The 18,294-nt window shown below is 38.0% G+C and overlaps 1 protein-coding gene across 1 annotated transcript; it reads left to right on the forward strand.

Moving 5' to 3' along the window:
- The first annotated feature begins 3,647 nt into the window (after positions 1–3,647).
- CLDN18 (claudin 18) lies at positions 3,648–16,289 on the forward strand. Its single transcript, XM_042460159.1, has 5 exons — positions 3,648–3,867; positions 9,375–9,539; positions 11,616–11,727; positions 13,507–13,617; positions 15,541–16,289. Exons 1-5 carry the CDS (start codon positions 3,648–3,650, stop codon positions 15,680–15,682), a joined length of 750 nt encoding a protein of 249 aa, XP_042316093.1. The 3' UTR covers positions 15,683–16,289.
- The last annotated feature ends 2,005 nt before the right edge of the window (positions 16,290–18,294 follow it).

Genomic DNA, 18,294 nt, shown 5'->3' on the forward strand with positions numbered 1-18,294 from the left:
AATTCTTTGAGTAATTTAGTGTTAAACATTTATAGGTTGGTGTGTGTGTGTGAGTATGTGTGCCCTTTGTTTTATGGTTTCATGAATTTCATAGTTTTTTAATCCTTAGACCAGGGGTATCCAGAGGTGGTCTTGCGAGTTCCTCCGTTTGGACTATAGCCTACAGAACCTGGTATTTGCTGGTACTAGCACTTTAAACTGGGCTTAGAAATGCATTGCTTGCTTGTTTAGCTAATATAAAATAATTGTCACAAGATCTGTAAACTAGCATTTGGGCAACTACATTTTACCCTAGTTGATATTTCTGAGCTATCTGAATGGAAGCACACATAATGCATTTCAATAAAAGATGCCACTGGTGTATAGATAGGTCAGACAAGCTATCTCTGTCCCATGAAATTTCACAAAGTCAAAGCAGGTACAACACATGATCAGAAAGAGTAGAATATTGTATCCCCAGTAACATTTGAAGGGATCCCGACTGTGTTTTCAGATTGCAGTAGACTGCTTTCCTAGTTCTGTTTAATAATGCCCACTCAAGTAGTTCTGAGAGTTGTAGAATAAAAATGCGATCACTTGAGTTCTTTCTATGGTCAGACCTGCCTTGTATCTCCAGTTCATACAGGTTTTATTTCTACCTTCCTCACTTGCTTGCCTCCTTTGCTTGCCCTCATTGCTTCTTTCGCTTGCCTACTTCCTTCCCTTCCCATCTCTGGAGAGGAGTGCCAGACAGACAAAGCTGAAAGCACCGCTCATCAAAGTGCAAGCCAAGTCCCAAAAGCTTGTCTCTGAAGAGGCTCTTACAGATGTGCCTGCAGATCTCTTGTGCTATGGGAGGTGAGGGGAAAGAGACAAAATTCATTGCTCCTGGTGTTCTCCCACCGGAAGTATCCACTTCATTCTCCCTAATGCACATTGATACATATAGATGGTTGAATTCAAAGATATAGCCGTGTTAGCATGTGGAATCAGTATATATAGAGATCTTGTAGCACCTTTGAGACTAACTGAAATAAAGAAGTTGGCAGCATGAGCTTCTGTAGACTTCAGTCTACTTCCTCAGTCTATGAAAGCTCATGTTGCCAACTTCTTTATTGGTCTCAGAAGTGCTACAAGATCTCTTGGTACATACAGGTGACTATATATCAGTTTTGTGATTCCAAAACAGAAGACAGTATATTATGGCAGTAGCTATTAATGTTGATTCATTAGGTTAGGATGCTTTGAATGAGCTAGTCCTCCAAACCCACTGGGATGAAATAACTAGCCAGTATGTTACTTCAGCTACTCAGTTATACTTTACTAAGTAACTTCTTTTGGCCTGACCCACCACCACCTAATGGAAATATTATTAATTTGTGCTCTGATCAGTGGCAGAATGGGCCTCATTCTCCTCATGCAGTTGGGATTCAGTAAAGTAGGAGTATGGAGGGGGAGTTATGATCATGGCAATAGTATCACAGTCATGACTAAGTAGCAATCTCTACTTAGTCACAATTGTGACACTATTTCCATGATTGTAACTCCGCTGCAACCTACTTTACTGGGCATCATCTTCATGAGGAGAAGTCAATCCATTCTGTTAGCAGTCAGAGTAGGAATGAATGACATTTCTTTCAGTTTTGGGTGGGGCCAGGCGAGAAGAAGCTACTTAATTAAGTATATTCAACTAAGTATTAGTTGATCATATTTAACTAAATAGCTGATGTAAAATACTGGCACACGTTTGTTATAGATCATAGCTTTGTGATGGACTTTCCAGACAGTTTTTAATAACATATAATTCCGTGTTTGCAAACCCCAAATCATCTGCTGTTCCCACAATAGCTTTTCCAGGACTAAAATGATTTCCAGTTGAAGTGGTTCAGCAAATGAATCTAGAGCATAATTGGGAATAGCATCCACTCAGGTCTTTATTCTACTGAATACAAGAGTAGAGTTTCTTATGATCTTATTTTGTGTCTTGGAAGGACTTGTGCCCATGATTTAACATCTGATAACATATGCATGAATATTAGGTTTACATAACCATAGAGCTTCTGTCTGGCCCAGATCCCTCCTACATCTTCCAAATCCAAAAGACTCAGAATCAAACAATTTGCAGACCTCTCCTCTTGTGTCAACATAGTATCAAATGAATGTAACATATGAAGGGATTGTGCAATGTTCAATAGTGTGTGAGGAAACATTTTCCTATTTTGGGTGGAGTAGCCAATAAGATTTCTTCTCTTTGTTAGGTGGAATGACTCACAGTTTCGGCTTGTGTCATAGTTTTGTAGATACTCCTACTAATACTGGTTCTTTGACAACTCAAGATCCTTAGACAACAAGAACCTCTCATGTATGCACAACAAAAGGACTGCTATAATTCACTCCAAAGGGCCTATCTTCATCTCCAGTTGGTAACAGATGCATTAAACAGAAAAAATACCAAAGCAACAATCATAAACCAAGGAAGGGTGATCCATTTGAAGCCATAGTATTCCAGAATAGCATCACATTCCTTCTAGGCCTTCTTGGCAGGGGGAACAGACAATTCATGGCCCAAACCCCAGTTCTGATGTGAACAGACTGGACAATGTCTAGCACCAGAACCAGGGTATACCGCTTTTAAAGCATATTTAAATAAATTTATGTTCTGAGACTGGTCTGCTCTTCAAAATGTGCCCCACTGTGTCACTGTCTCATGTTGCTTGCTCTGAGGTCAGAACAAAGTGCCCAACCGTATGATCGATACTCGGTGTCTCATTCTGACATCAGAGTGAAGTGACATGCTGCAGCATCAGAGGCACTGGGCAGCACTGTGGGACATGCATAGGAACAGCCACTCAGTGTCAGAATGGAGGGACAAGTTAATGGGAAGTTCAGGGCTGCTTCAGAGCCAAGATACTCTAGGCTGTTTCTGGAGTTTCCATGATTGTCTCTGAGTTATTAAAATTATTTTTACACCTTTCACAGCCCCCTTTAACCTTGCTTTCAAACATGAAATGTTGAGTTCTCTTCTGCATGTGCACACCAAGGTTGAATTATTGGCCTGTTCAGAAGCAACATCACATTTCAAAAAAAAGCCAGAAACAAACTGACAGAAAATGCTATGTATGATTTAACCCAAGGATCTACTTTACCCAGTCAATTGTAACACAAATTATTTTTTCATAAAGCTAAATTGGAGTGCTTTGGAAATGTAAAACCCACACTTTGATGATGTTGCTGAAAAGAAGTTTCTTCATAAAATATTGAAAATATACCTTATAATGCTGGTATAAGTCTCCCTTTTTATCATCATAATGCAATTCGTGGCATCTCAGAATAGGCAAAATTGAAAGCCTTAAATAAGAAGGAGGTATTTTATGTGTTATGATTGTACAAATGCTGTCATTCAGAGAAGGTTGCCCTTCACTTGACCAAGAAGGGCTGTTTGACCAACAAGGGCTTGAAAGGAGTTCTACTCTCCAATCCCACCACCTTAAAGCATTCAGCATTAACCAACAAGACTGGAAGAGTGCTATCTTGCAAAAACATGTTGAGCAAACACAGCCTATTAATGGAAACTATCTGATAAGAGCTGCTGCACTCTGCTGGCACAGTGAAGGGGACTCCAGTATTTCCTTAAGCTTTGCTTTGAACCTGGTTGCAAAGGGGATACCATGTCCACAACAATGTGCCAAGTGATGGGCTTTGTTGTCTCAGCCCTGGGTTTTGCTGGCTGTATTGCGGCCACAGGGATGGACATGTGGAGTACCCAGGACTTATATGACAACCCAGTGACGGCTGTATTCCAGTATCAAGGTCTTTGGAGGAGCTGTATTACTCAGAGTTCGGGTCTAACAGAGTGCCGGCCTTATTTCACAATTCTTGGGCTTCCAGGTATGGGCAGTTGGCTAGCTAGCACTACTCCAGAGATGTGATGAATGCAAAACAGTTTTCAGGGAACATTATTTCATATGGAGTGCTAATATAAATGGAGAGGGATATTAACTACATAGAGTAGTGGGATGTAGTTATATATAAATACAATTGTCATAAATACAACTGTGTTATGATGAGTATATAAATTCAAATATAGTTATTATTTCAGGGAGAGATGTTAAAGCTGATGTAACTAAACTCTTGACAGCAGTTTTCAGCTTCCAAATCAAGACTAATTCAATGGAAATTTATATATATTTTTCAGTTATTTGGGTGAACGGATTCAGCACCATTTCATAGACACTACAGTATGCTCATCAGTGAAATAAACCATTTTTCCACAGAACTGTTGTTGGGTTAGGATTTTTTTTCCTTCTTGGTGAAAGAAAGTAGATAGTTAAATTAAGTTATTAGAGAATAAAATGTCTGTTTCATACTGGTTTCAGTCTCATACTGGTTTCAAAGTTATACAAAAACTTTCTGGTGTCAAACTGATTTGAATAACTGGAAGGGTGTGTGCCTAGTGCCAAGCAGATATGCATAACTTTCTGTTATCAAAAAAGGGCCTGGTTTAAAGTCTGATTTAATCCAAATAAACTACAAATATAGTTCAAGTATAAAATGATTTTGGAACCAAAAGACCCAGGGGAAAAGTCAATGAGATCATGTAGCATGCTAAGAATTTCATGGCTTCTATATGTTTTATATTTGGATACTTGAGATTTATATATTATTACTAAGTATTAAAATCTAACTTTCAGGTGTGCAGGTTTTAAGTGTTTAGGCTGACCCCATTGCTGTATGTGTGTGTATGTGTTGTTGTTTTTTTGTTATTGTGTTTAAAATAATGATGTAATTTTTTTTCTAATGGGTTTTATTTGGCTAGCTTTTAAATTTCCTTGTTTTCTTCAAGTCACTGGGTCTGGGAGAGTCAAACATCTAACTAACTAAACATGGTTTTGTATGGTGGTAAGCTGATCCTAAATATACTCCTATATCCTGGAAATGTGTTTAGGAGCAAACACATTTAGAAGTATATTCAGGATCACTAGACCAGCTTTCATTATCCCGCACATGTACAATCTGTATTAGTATAATGCTATCAGTAAAAGGTAAGGCAGAGCTCAGACTTTGTAAATGGTCTTAAATATCATTTAATGATTTTAAATGGTAATACACAGCAGAAATTTCTCAGTCAATGTTTTCTATTGTTTTTACCATTCCAAAACTGGAGTGGTTTTTGAAGCAAAAATTAAGCCCAGTGGCAAACATATAGCCTTATAAGTATGAATTGTAGACTCCAAGCATATGGATCTTCCAGTTTAATGATGAATAAAGCATACCTTATACTTCTGTTTTGCATCCTCTTTTTTGATTTGCCCCCCTCAATCTAGAGCACAATCGTATGCATATTTATATACAATGAAGTCCTATTATAGTTATCAGGACATTTTCCCAGGTGAGTATGCATGCAAGGATGAATAATTGCAACAGTTTTCTCCTCAATGTGGGAGAAAACATATATTCCTTTACAATATTCTCCCCTTATTTGAATGTTTCAAAATATAGTGAAGGAATTATTCTGTGGGAAAAATATGGCTTTTTTGTGCAAAAACCTGTTTCCTCATAAATTTTTCAGAGCAGAAAAAAGTTTTTGAACAAAAATCACAACTCCCTCCCCCCATGTAATATCTTTGCAAAAGTTTAGGATGGCTGTATTCCAAGACAAAATTGCACAACATTCTCACTGGACTGTTATTTTTCCTGTCCGAGTTCCCTGACTGTCCAGAACTCCATTTTTTAAAACCTAGGAATGAATAATTATGAATATTCATGATCTGTTTAGATGCTAGTGTAAATGATGGGCCTGGATCAGGCCCCTATGCCAGCTCACAAAAACAGCCAGAGGTTTGCTGGCATTAGCTCCATCTCTCTGGTCATTATTTAGGGAGCACCAGTGGAGGCTTGGAGAAAGAGAATGTTTCTTTCTTTGGTGCTCAAGATCAGCCAAATACAGTGGCTGAAGAGACATCTCTCCTCAAACAAATCAAACAAACAAACAGCTTCATTTATATACTGCTTCATACTGAACTAACAGTGTCTAAGTGTGAAGTCGAAGTCTTTCATGGCTGGCATCCATAGTTTTTGTGGGTTTTTCGGACTATGTGGCTATGTGGCCATAAACCTTTATAAGAACATGGCCACATAGCCTGAAAAGTCCACAAAAACTATAGTGTCTAAGTGGTTTACAACTGTAAGCTAATTGCCCCCAACAAGTCCTCCACCTATTGTTATACATGCAGGAAACAACAGGGCAGAGGGAGCAGATTCTGCCACCTCCACCAACTCCCATATGTATGTTGGCAGATGATTATACCAGTATGATAAAGGAGCTTGGCCATGGGCACCACTTATGTACATAAGTTCCATTGATATAAGTAGCTTTACTCTAATTGGGACAAATGTTGGATTTTGTCCTTAAGAACTAATATAGAATATTAGTGTCTCCTAATGATTCAGTCATGTGGGTTTTTTAGCCTTTCAGTTTCTTTTGTGGCAGATCATGCTGTTCTAATGTTTTTGGTCTCAGTGAAACAGAAACTATGGAAATGAATCATGACCACCTCAAAACTGAACATAGCACATTACCAAGTCATATATTACCTGACTATTTACTTCCTTCTGTTCTGTACATAACACCTACAGTGACCAAACTTGGGTGCTGATAGCACTCTTCCAGTAACTGTGCAATCAGTAGCTCTGCACTAATGAATAGGTGTCTGAAAATGTTGGGATTGTTAACTTTTGTTATCATGCCCTGACTGATAAGGCCACACCTTGTGACTAAAATGAGTAATATAGCCTACAAAAGGTAGCAACCCATTTATTAGGTGGGCTCAAGAACTACCAAGATGGCAAAACACTCATGTCTTTGTAATGGTGCTTCCTAAAGAACTGGTCTTTTTGGTCAGTTCTATGTCTTTTTGAAATACAGGTGCAGGAAGAGAAATCGGAGAGTTGTGCCAGTACATGCAAGTAGAATAAATGTCTTGAACCATACAACCTCAGAAACAATGCCATCTGTTAATCACGTTAAGAGCTAGGCCAGAAAACCCTCAGGAGTTTAAAGACCTTCTTCATCTGGTTCTTCTGAAAAATCAAAGCTAGTAGTATTAGCTAGTGCTGAATGAGAATTTTGTTCAGTTCATTTTTTTTACAAGAATTACTCAAAATGCACATCCCCCCAATAAAGGCAACAGAAAGAATGCAGGATTTTTTTTAAAAAAAGTCCAACTAAGTATGAGGCTATTATACCTCATTTCATGTTCCAAGATAAGTCTGGAAATGTATTCCCTGTGAATATAGGGGTAGTACTGCACTCTGAATGGCAATCTGCTAATAGGCATCTTTCAAAGTTCTATTACTGATACTAAATGCTCACAACAACTTAGGTCATATGTCCTTTCACAGTACACAATTATAGCACTATGAGTCCATGTGTCATGGCTTCATTCTGTGGAATCCTGGGATTCACAATTTAGGGAAGTGTACTTAGAATTTTTAGCTACAGAGTTCTAGTGACTTACCAAATTATCAACCCCTAGGTTCCCACAAAACACAGCCATGTCAGTTAAAGCAGAATCATAGCACTATGGCCCAGGGTCAGTTAAAGCAGAATCATAGCACTATGGCCCAGGATCTTTCAAGAACTAAGTGAATCTCTGTAAATTTGTCCAGTCATTGTGGTTCTCAGGGGAGGCACACCTTCTCATACCAAATGCTTTTGTGGTCTCACTTATGGGCTAGTGAGAGAAATGTTTTTAATGTTGCAACTCCTACCCATTAATAAACATGTTCACCCAGGCTATAATTATGTTATCCTTATTCTGTAGTTTTATTGTTGTGGCTTTAATACATTATGCTACTGTAATATTTTTTCAGAGGCATATCATTTATAAAATATATAAATAAATAATTTGGGTAAGAGTATCCAAAATATCTACAGTGGGCCCTTGCTGGGGTTTGATTCCAGGACTTGCCATGGATACCAACATTTGTGGATGCTCAAGTCCCATTAAATACAATGGTGAATTTAATGGTGTAATAAAAATGGTGTAATAAATGAATAAATGGTGTAATAAAATGGTGTCTCTTATATAAAATGGCCAAATCAAAACTTGCTTTTCTGAATGTATATATGTTTTATATATTTTCAAGCTGTGGATGCATGAATTTGTGGATAAAAAATCCATGGATATGAAAGGCTGACTGTATAATGCTGCAATATGAATTTCATGCATACTTATGCTGTGTCTTGGCTGCTCTGAGTAGTGGACCTCCCATCATCACTCACTATTTGCTATACTTTCTAGAGTGAGGATGTTGCAATCCAATATCAGGAAGGCTGCAAATTACCCACTCCTGCTGTATCCTATACCCAGGATGCTATGCTACCATGAATATCTATCAATAGAATCTTTAGCGACTATGGTAAATATCTCAGCATCCACTTGATCATAAACTTTTTCATATGAGGTGAAATAGAGTATGATTTAATAGTCAAATGCCAAATAGCTACTGTCCCAAAGGAAGATGGATTATGAGTTCAGGCAGGTTGCAAGGCTGAGACTGTACCTGAAAATCAGCTTCTGTGCACTTTCTAGAAGGCAGGAACCTGTAGCATCAGAAATAACAAGAAACCACCTAAGATCTAGGCACAAATTCAAATTACAGAAGTAGAGAAAGGCCACATTCACAGGTCTATAGTCCTAGTACAGTGCTGCTGTTCAGGAGTATGTGCAATTCTCAATGTTTGCTTGACAGAAGTCAAACATAGAAAGTGACTTGGGATGTGGACCTTTTTCAAAGGGACTTTCAATATTTACCTAAATCATTGGAACCTTTCTGCTGTGAACAACCCATAGAAGCTTGATAATGAAGAAAGCCTACAGTTCAAGACTGACCCTGAATTTCCCCAAATCCAAGATTATGTTGCCAGCAGTAGTAGCAAATCAGATATTTGAGGGTTATCCACAACCAATGAATGAAGGATAGTTCCATCTCTCTGTCACACATAGTAGCTGTTATTCAGTGGCATAGTGCCTGCAGTGGCCATGCTGTCTATGGAATGTTGGGATTTGTAGTCCAAAAAAGTAACTATCTCAAGCTGTGTACTGAATGTTATTATGTCTAATAGCAATTTACAGGCTTGGAAGAATCTCTCTACCTCCCACCTTGAAGACATCAAAGCTAGTGGCCCTCACTGCATCTTGTACTTGCATATCCTATACATAAATTATATTTTTGTGAGTTCTTTTTTAACTGCCTTGAATCTACTGCCAATTAGTTGTGAATGAGGGTCATGTCTATTAAGAATGTACTATTGTGTTAAGATTTGTAAGCAATGTTCCTTTGCAACTCCTCTTAATGGGTCATTTCTACCTCCATCTCATTCTGTTTTTCAGCAATGTTCCAGGCTGTGAGAGCTCTGATGATTGTGGGTATTGTCCTTGGTGCTTTTGGTCTCCTGGTGGCTCTTTTTTCCTTGAAGTGTCTACGAATTGGCAACATGGAGGACTCTGCAAAGGCAAACATGTCTTTGACTGCTGGTGTCATGAATATTGTAGCTGGTAAGTTGCAATTCATACTGGCTCTCATGGCATCATCTGGAATGAAGAGCTTGAAAAACATGTAACATTGAAAAACTTACAACAAAAGGCTAATAAAATTAGATGAAGATATGAAATACATGCATTTGCTGTGAATAAAATTTGATAAAGATCCCTGCTACAGCAAAAACAGATGGAGGGAAACATAATGGCCCCAGGGTTTTCCTTTACTCACACCTAGATTAAAAGGTTTTATAGGCAAGCTTTTTGGCACAATGATGGGACTTATGAGGAAGGAAATAATGTTCTGAGAAAGTCATACCTGCACATTCTCCTCTCTGCCCCCATTGCTCTTCCAAAGGCCTGCCAAAATGGGGGTAGAGAGTGCAGAAAGGAAGGAATGATGGTTCTGGTCATATCCACCACCAACTCAAGTTCTGTTAGACTCACTGACCAGTTTGGGGCACCAAATGGAGACATTAAAACAACTCCTCTGGTTGACACAATGCTCTGTTTCACTTACTTGGAGTTTCTAAATATTCACATGTGTAGCCACAATACTGAATTTTCCAAACCTTTACAAATGTAAGGAAATGTGTATTGTGTAAAGTCAGTCTTCATTGAAGGACATCTGCACCATTTCACCTTGCACAATAGAATGTAGAATTCAGAGTTTATTTGGATTTGTAAATAATAATAATAATAATAAAATAATAATAATAATAAATTTTATTTATATACCACTTTTCCAAAAGATCAAAGCGGTTTACATAGAATTAAAACCAATTACAAACATATCATAAAATAGATAAAAACCAATAACACAATGTACAATATACAGATATAAAAACAATCATTAAATAGGGTGAGGCAGAGAGTCGATGGGATCTAGTACATAACTTCATTTTCCAGGGGGGAAGGCTTTACAGAAGAGGAAGGTTTTAAGCCTCTTTTTAAAGGTTTCCGGGGGGGGGGGGTGATCAGACGGAGCTCCTCGGGAAGACTGTTCCAGATTTGTGGGACCGCTACTGAGAAGGCCATCTGGGATGTAATAACATATTTAGAAGGTGGAATTTCCAGCAAGTTCTTCCCGGTTGTCCTGAGTGTGCCTCCCAATTACTTATGTTGTTACACATTATAAGAAGATCTCTGCAGGATCTGACCCAAGGTCTACCCACTCCAGGGGCTCTTTCATACTACAATATTATTGTACTATGATTCCACTTAAACTGCCATGGCTGCATACTAAGGAATCATAGAGCTGGAAGAGAATACAAGGGCCATTTTGTCCTATCTTTGGTTTTGTAGTTTGGTGAAGCACTAGAGCTTTCTGGCTGAGAAATCTAAATGCTTCTCCCTAAACTAAATATTACAGGATTCTGTAGGATGTTGCCATGAAAGTTAAATTAAATGTTGCCATGAAAGCTAAATTGTAGTAAGGAAAGGGCTCCAGTATGCTGTTTCCCACAGCAAACAATCAGTTACCTAGGTAATACCTGGGAATTGTTGAGTTGTCTTACACACCTATGGAAGAAAGAGCAGCTTCCCTGGGTGGGCAAAGGTGGACCCCCACATCAGATCAGTGGCTGGCATAATGGACCTGCACCAAGGAGTCTCATGATTGTAATTCTGCATTCAACAAGAAGCAGGGAAGAAGGAGCAGTCTCTCCCCCAACCCACTCAGATGACTACCCCCTGGATATCATGGAGTGAGGGCATTGTGGAAATGTCCTTCTGTGGTTCCCATGGGTTATGCTAACACATGTTACCAATTGGACTCAAGCCACTGAATGCACTCTCCTCCATAGAACCAACATGAAGTACTAAAATGATGCCATGTGACCATTCTTACCTATCTAACATAACATATCTTTAGAGTGTTATAAATGCACTTCTGGGATGAAAGCAAGCAGCAGTCATACAGTTAAGTATGGATGTTATTGTCTCATTTGTACCAAATGTGTAAGTTAAAAAATCTAGTCTCAAATTTCATACAGTTAAGTATGGATGTTATTGTCTCATTTGTACCAAATGTGTAAGTTAAAAAATCTAGTCTCAAATTTTTGGCAGCAAATAATGCACCTTGTTCTCTAACAGGCCTCTGTGCAATCTGTGGGGTGTCCGTCTTTGCTAACATGCTTGTCACAAACTTCTGGATGTCAACTGCTAACATGTATCAGACAGGAATGATGCAGACACTTCAGACAAGGTAACTCTAGAATCTTGTGTGATATTCAGTGCTTAGAGGCAAAACATTTTACTATGAGTTTTCACTCTGACAGGACTGTATACACCACAGCACAGTTCAGCACATCTATCTTAGAAAAGTAAAGACATTTAAAAGTCACTCTCCACTTTGCAGTGAACTCTGGGAATTGTAGTTGTGTGTGAGGGACTAGGGATCATTAACAGAGTTTCCAGAACGTTCAGCAAATTATATTTCCCAGGATTTTTTATTGACAGTTAAACTGATATAAAACTAATATACTTGCTGGGCAGCTTGATCTTATCATTGAGACAATTCATTGGATTCACTATGCAATTTATATAGGTCAATTAAAGTGTATAAAAAGATAGCAGAGATAATATAGTAGCAAAAGAAGATGCTCTATACCAAGTCAGATTATTTGTGCTTTGTATGGTCTACAACAGGGTAAGGCAACTTTTTCAGATCTGTGAGCAGTATGCACTCGCTGACTGAAGTAACCATTAGCTTTGGGATATCTTCCTGTCTTCTGGCTGGAGACACTCAAAATGTGATGAAATTGTCGCATATGACCTCTGGAGGGCTTGGAAGAATTCATAAACTGGGGAGGGAGATTAGTGGGATGTGCTGAATTCACAGGGATCCTGAATTTATTTCTCCCAGTTAGATGCATTTTTAGATTAGAATTAGGGCTAGGGTTTAGGGTTAGAAGTGGCAACTCTCCAGAGTTTCAGGCAAATTATTTGTTTGTAGATGTTAGACTGAATCTGGAATCTTTTACTCTTTAAAATAAAAATGTACTTTACTGCTGAATCATGCATGGGCTCTGTCCTTGTACTTTGTGGACTTAAGGCCTGAACAGATAGGCCAAAATAAAGCTGCTTTGGGTCACCTTGGAGGTATGCTGTTTAAATGACACATGCATTTTAAGAGGCCAGAAGCTGTGCCAAAGCCTTAGGATATATATAAATTATATTATATATATTATATATTATATCTAATAGCCTTTAAGGCTGAAGGGTGGGGTATAAATACCATAATAAATAAAATAAAATAAAATAAATAAGCCTCTTAAGCCTTTACAGAACTATATTTTAGACAGGCTTCCAGAGAAACAGAATATAGATATACAATTTTTAATCCAGATTAAGAAACATAAGATTTAGTTCAGTGGTTCTCAAAATATGGGACTGGACCACCAGGGGGCACAAGAGATGCTCAAGAGGGGCACAAGACTTGGAGGCCCTGATCCTTTCCCTCTCCTCCTCTTCCTCTGCTTCCCAAATGTTTTCTGTTTTGGAGAGGAAGAGAAAGGTGAGGCGTTTGTGTGATTGAGAGAAAGAATGAAAGAGCATGACTGAAAGAGCATAGCTGTGGTCACTAGTGTATGTGAGTGTGGCTGTGTGAGAGATAGTATATGTAACATTAACACATGTTGTGTTAATTATCGAATTTATTTGATTTGTTCTAATTTGAACAATGTTATTTGCATATAAGAGGTTCAAATATGAATATACATGAATGTGCAAATGAAAATACGCACACTAAACAAACAAAATATTTTTATTCATATACTATGTTGAGTAGGGAGCAGGGCAACATCTGCATGCATATGTACAGAGAGGGTCACAAAGATAAAAAGTTTGAGAACTGAAATTAATGGAACTAGTTAGTTATTACTAAGTAAGGACTCATTGAGTTCAATGTGATAAAAGCATGATTTAGCATGGTTCCAACCCCAGATCTGAATAAACTAAATGCCAGTATCTTTTTATTTTGCAGATATACATTTGGTTCTGCTCTCTTTGTGGGGTGGGTTGCTGGAGGCTTGGCCTTAATTGGAGGCATTATGATGTGCATTGCCTGCAGGGGTCTGGTACCAGAGGAGACCCAGTGAGTATCTATACTTACTAATTAAATGGTTATTATAGAGAAAGAACAATGCAGATTATTTTCATTCAGATGGCATTAAATTATGGTATTTACTATTACTCTGTCATGGGCTGCTCTAATTAGAAAAAAAGTAAAGTGGATGAAACACAACAATAACATAGCATGAGCATCAATAAAATTTAGAGGATGAGGGGATAAGGAACCAAGAGAAAATCAATGTTGGTATGCCTTAGAGTGATAGGTCATGTTATATTATCTTCTTCCTAAAAAAAAATCATTTTATAAAATACCTAATAATCAAATTCATGTTTTTAGTCAATGTAGGACTATATTATTTGGTTAACAGAATTACATAAAAATGTTGATTGTATTCCCATCTGCATGTTCAAAATGTATGCAGCCCAAAGACATGGAAGAAAGGATACTGAATGACCACCATGTCATTAAAATATAATCATTGTTTAATTGATTCTTGAGTGATTGCATTGACCCTCGTCACACTGATACTTGCATATATTAATACGTATGTCACTTCAAATGTGTAGTTTAAAACATTTTGTTGTTGATGTCTTTTTTGTTACGTTATTGTGCTTTGTATTTTGTGTATATATGTGTGTTATGTTTTTGGTATATGTGTTTTATAAATAAATAAAAAAAAGTGTAGTTTAAAAGCCTGTCTGTAAGCATTTTCTAGAAACTCACTACTGCAAATCAACTTTAAGGGTAGAAAAGGCTACCTTTCATCACACACACACACACTGAATGAAAAATGTATTTATATATAGAAAATACATTATATATTTTGTAAAGAACTACAGCACAGAAGAGGCAGGACTGTGCTTCCAGGGACACGCTAAACCAAAATGGTTGCCCTTATTTCGCTTGCTGTTAAAGAAAACTGTTGTAGTTTTATCCATATTGAGTAGTCTGGTGATGGCTTTGGTGGGGTAGAGCTCAGTTCTCTGATATGTGGTTCATAGGCTACAGGTTGCTGTCCTTTGCTTACAGTAGCACTCATACCTCCACTTACCTGGAAGTTAACTTACTTTTAACTCAATGAGGGTTTATTTCTCCATAACCATACATAGGTTCAGGCTGCAAATTCAAGATGCAAGTACTAATTGGTGTTTCAGACAGGGCTAATTCTAGGTTAGAAGAGGACATTGACCAAGCATCTTGGGATGGCTCTCCCACTTTCATTTACTAGCTTGCTCCCTTCATTACATGCCACCAGCAGTGGCTGGTGTGTTGTGGTCTCCACCATTTTAATTTTTATGCAGTAGTAGACTCTGTAGTGATGTGTCAGAGAACTTGAAGTACTGTAGGAATATTAACAAGAAGGGTGTCTGCCTACCATAACTCTATGGACCAGGCACTGGTTGAGCCAAAACACATTACTGTGTTGGAGTGTTTGGCCTCTACCAGCTGCCTGAATGGATTCTGCTACCACCAGCCAGATTCTAGATGTGCACACTAAGTGCGTGTATGATACGGACATCACAGAGCATATTCCGAATGGTACTTTTATAATGGTTGAGGCAGCTTGAAATGTTCCTCTAGTCAAAAGAAAATTGATATTTTTTTGAAATTTAATTTTATTGAACACACACACACACACACAAAACTGATAAATGGTGACAATTCTTACACCCCACAGCAAACCTACAATCTTACTATAAATTTGCTATCTAGCATCAACACATCTAAACATTTACCTTGCATGATTAGTTCTGCGGCTTTCTTAGTTCATTCCGCTAGAATAGAAAAGAGAGAATAGAAATAGATAGAATAGAAAATGGATATTGATGGATAGTAGCTAATTGTATTTCATTTGCTACAGGACAAGAAATGACCAGATTTTGCATAATTAGCCATCTACAGGCATTTTACATTAAGTGACATTATATCTTATTTCTCTTTCAGTTATAAGGCTGTATCATACAAGTCTGCTGGATACAAATCTGGAACTGGATATGAAACAAAGAAGGTCCCAGTAATTGAAACAAATACGATCAAAAGTGATGAAGGGAGACGCTCCTACCCTTCAAAATATGACTATGTATAGAAATCAGACCTTTGTGCATGTTAAGCTGTACTCACCATGTAACCCTCTAATTTTAGACCAAAGCTACAGCAAAATACTAGCTAGAGACCATCTCAGGTCTGTTCCTTATTCCTTTGGTTTGAATGGCTGGGAGGGTGCAGCAGCTAAACAGTGAGTCAGGAGTTCAAGATAACAACCAAAAAAAGGACACACACTGGTGTAACTATAACAAGATGCTAGCCAGTGTATGTATGTAACTAACCTCCCCCAAAGCATTACCTTCCCTCTTTCCAAAGCCTTCTCTTGTCCCAATTCCCAGACTTTCCTTTCCTCTCTAGCTTGTTTCTTAGAAGCCTTAGGGCAATCAGTTTCCTTTGGTGCTACTCTGGTAGCCCCAAAGACAGATAATCCTCTCTTCAGCTAGCTCTATGCAACTTTGTCCTGCTTACTCAGAACAGCTGCCTTTGATTCAGATATCATTTGCACCCTTTTACACTGTTCTCCCATGCTGAAATCTGGTGTGTGAACTTGTATTTTATTCACTTTGCCTTTTGCTTTATTTTAATTAGCTAGTTAATTCCCTTTTGGAATTAATAGACCAACAGATCTATGCTGTTTGTAAGCAAAATATTTCCCAAATGTAATTATTGTGTATGTTTTTTATTTTGTGAAATAAAATGTTTCCTGAGGAACTGTTCGTGTATATGTTACTAGGACACTTCTAATTCATTTGATATCTGGTGAAAGGAGAATTATCTGCATGGCAGAGTAAGGGACAGCCTGAAAGCCATTAACCCATAATAAAAATGTATGTAATGCCAATATAGGGCATAATGCCCTATTGGGGGCCCAATCAAAGAGCTGTTCCAGTTCTCCTCTGTCTTAGAGGAATGAATACTAAGAATCATGTGCCATTTAAGTGACTGAACATCTCTCAACTCAAGTCCCTTATCAGAGGTGTCATCCGGATGTCTCCACTAACTCACTAATGTGTAAAGCTAAAAAAAAAAGCACCTGTAAGGGAAGTAGCATTAAACAGAAAAAACTTCATAATGTAAGGAACAGATACTGGCCCAAAGGCCACCCAAGCTACCCATTACTGCTGGAAAGAGGACTTCACACCTATCAACAATCCTCCTCCTCTCCCTGGACAACATCTCCAGCAGTTTACTAACCCTAAAACCACCTGTACTATCTGAAAATCCCAGAGCCTTAGCATACATGGCCAGGCCTGACAGTCTGCCTCTAATGATGATAGTCTCACAGAATTGTAAAATGTATGCCACCAGTAAATGCCAACCAGCTGAAACATCCTGCTGCTGCTAGAACCAGGTAAACTCCCTCACTGCCCTAAGATAACTCTTCCTAGTGCCCATGGCAAGTGGAAGACTAATGGCCCTATCTATCTCATCTGTTGAAGCTTCCAGAGGTCTGTGTGAGAGGCTTTTATTTTTGGGGAGGGGGAGGGCTAATACATAATGAAAAAAGCAGGAGAACAAGAAGGGGACCTGACACTTCACTGACCTCCTTGGTAATCTGCTATGGATTCCAGATGCTTAACTGATTTCAAATTACCATAATCAAAAAATTGTGATTTTTAAAATCTGAAAAGGAATACTAAATCTGGACTTAAAACCATCACATTCATTATGGACATTTGGACATAGCATGGTCTATTGGGCAGTGTGACATGTTATTTCAGGTTACAGATGGGCCTGGCTGACCAAGCCACATATGAGTGGTTGGGGAAGAGGGCTGTGATGGCATGGTTCACTTCCTTTGTTGTTTAGGGAACAAAATCATAGTTTAACACAAACTGGTCAATTTCAAAAGAGGCCAATGGGTAATGGTGTTGGCCACCAAAGTTTGTGATAAATCACAGTCTTTGTTTATATGGTAGGACATGTCTAAGATCAGGGGAAAGTATACATAAATGCTGGGAAAGTCCTTTTCTTTACCTTGAATGAAGATGGTGGCTGTGTATGTGTTTGTGATGACAGGTTTCACTCAGGTTTATTCTAATATTTGCACAGGACCTAAACCATCCTTGAGTGTTATACATATACATGTTCAATATGTGCTGACTATCATTTTAGTTGAGCAACTACTAATATATATCATAACGGTTCATGCTAATACTATTAGACATTGAAATTTACTCATTTTGCTACTTATAAAGTTCTTAAGGCCTTTCACATTTTTAATGTAATTGCCTACCAGTTAAGATATGATATGATATGATGTGAGATATATATATATTCTCATTCAATCGACTAGCTTTCTACATAGCTGAAATTTTGATTCTGTATGCTTATTTTGCATGATTATAATACTAAGTTCAGGCTTATTATAATAAATTACATATTCTTGTTGTTGATGCTGACCTATAACTTATGACTAGCCAGCAGTCATCTCTGATTTCTCTGCAGTATTGAATTATCCCTGTTTTACAGTCACTTCAGTTTCTAACCCAGAACAAAGGAAAGAAAATGGAGTTTTGTTCTTCATGTCTTTCATCAAAGCACATTATTTTCATATTGTGCTTTATGCAGTGCACATAATAGCAACCCAGATATTGGCACCCACTGCTCATACAAATGCACCTGAAAATATCAATTATCCAAGCAAGTGTC

The sequence above is a fragment of the Sceloporus undulatus genome, chromosome 3 (genome assembly GCF_019175285.1).
Source record: "Sceloporus undulatus isolate JIND9_A2432 ecotype Alabama chromosome 3, SceUnd_v1.1, whole genome shotgun sequence".
NCBI classification, from domain to species: domain Eukaryota; kingdom Metazoa; phylum Chordata; class Lepidosauria; order Squamata; family Phrynosomatidae; genus Sceloporus; species Sceloporus undulatus.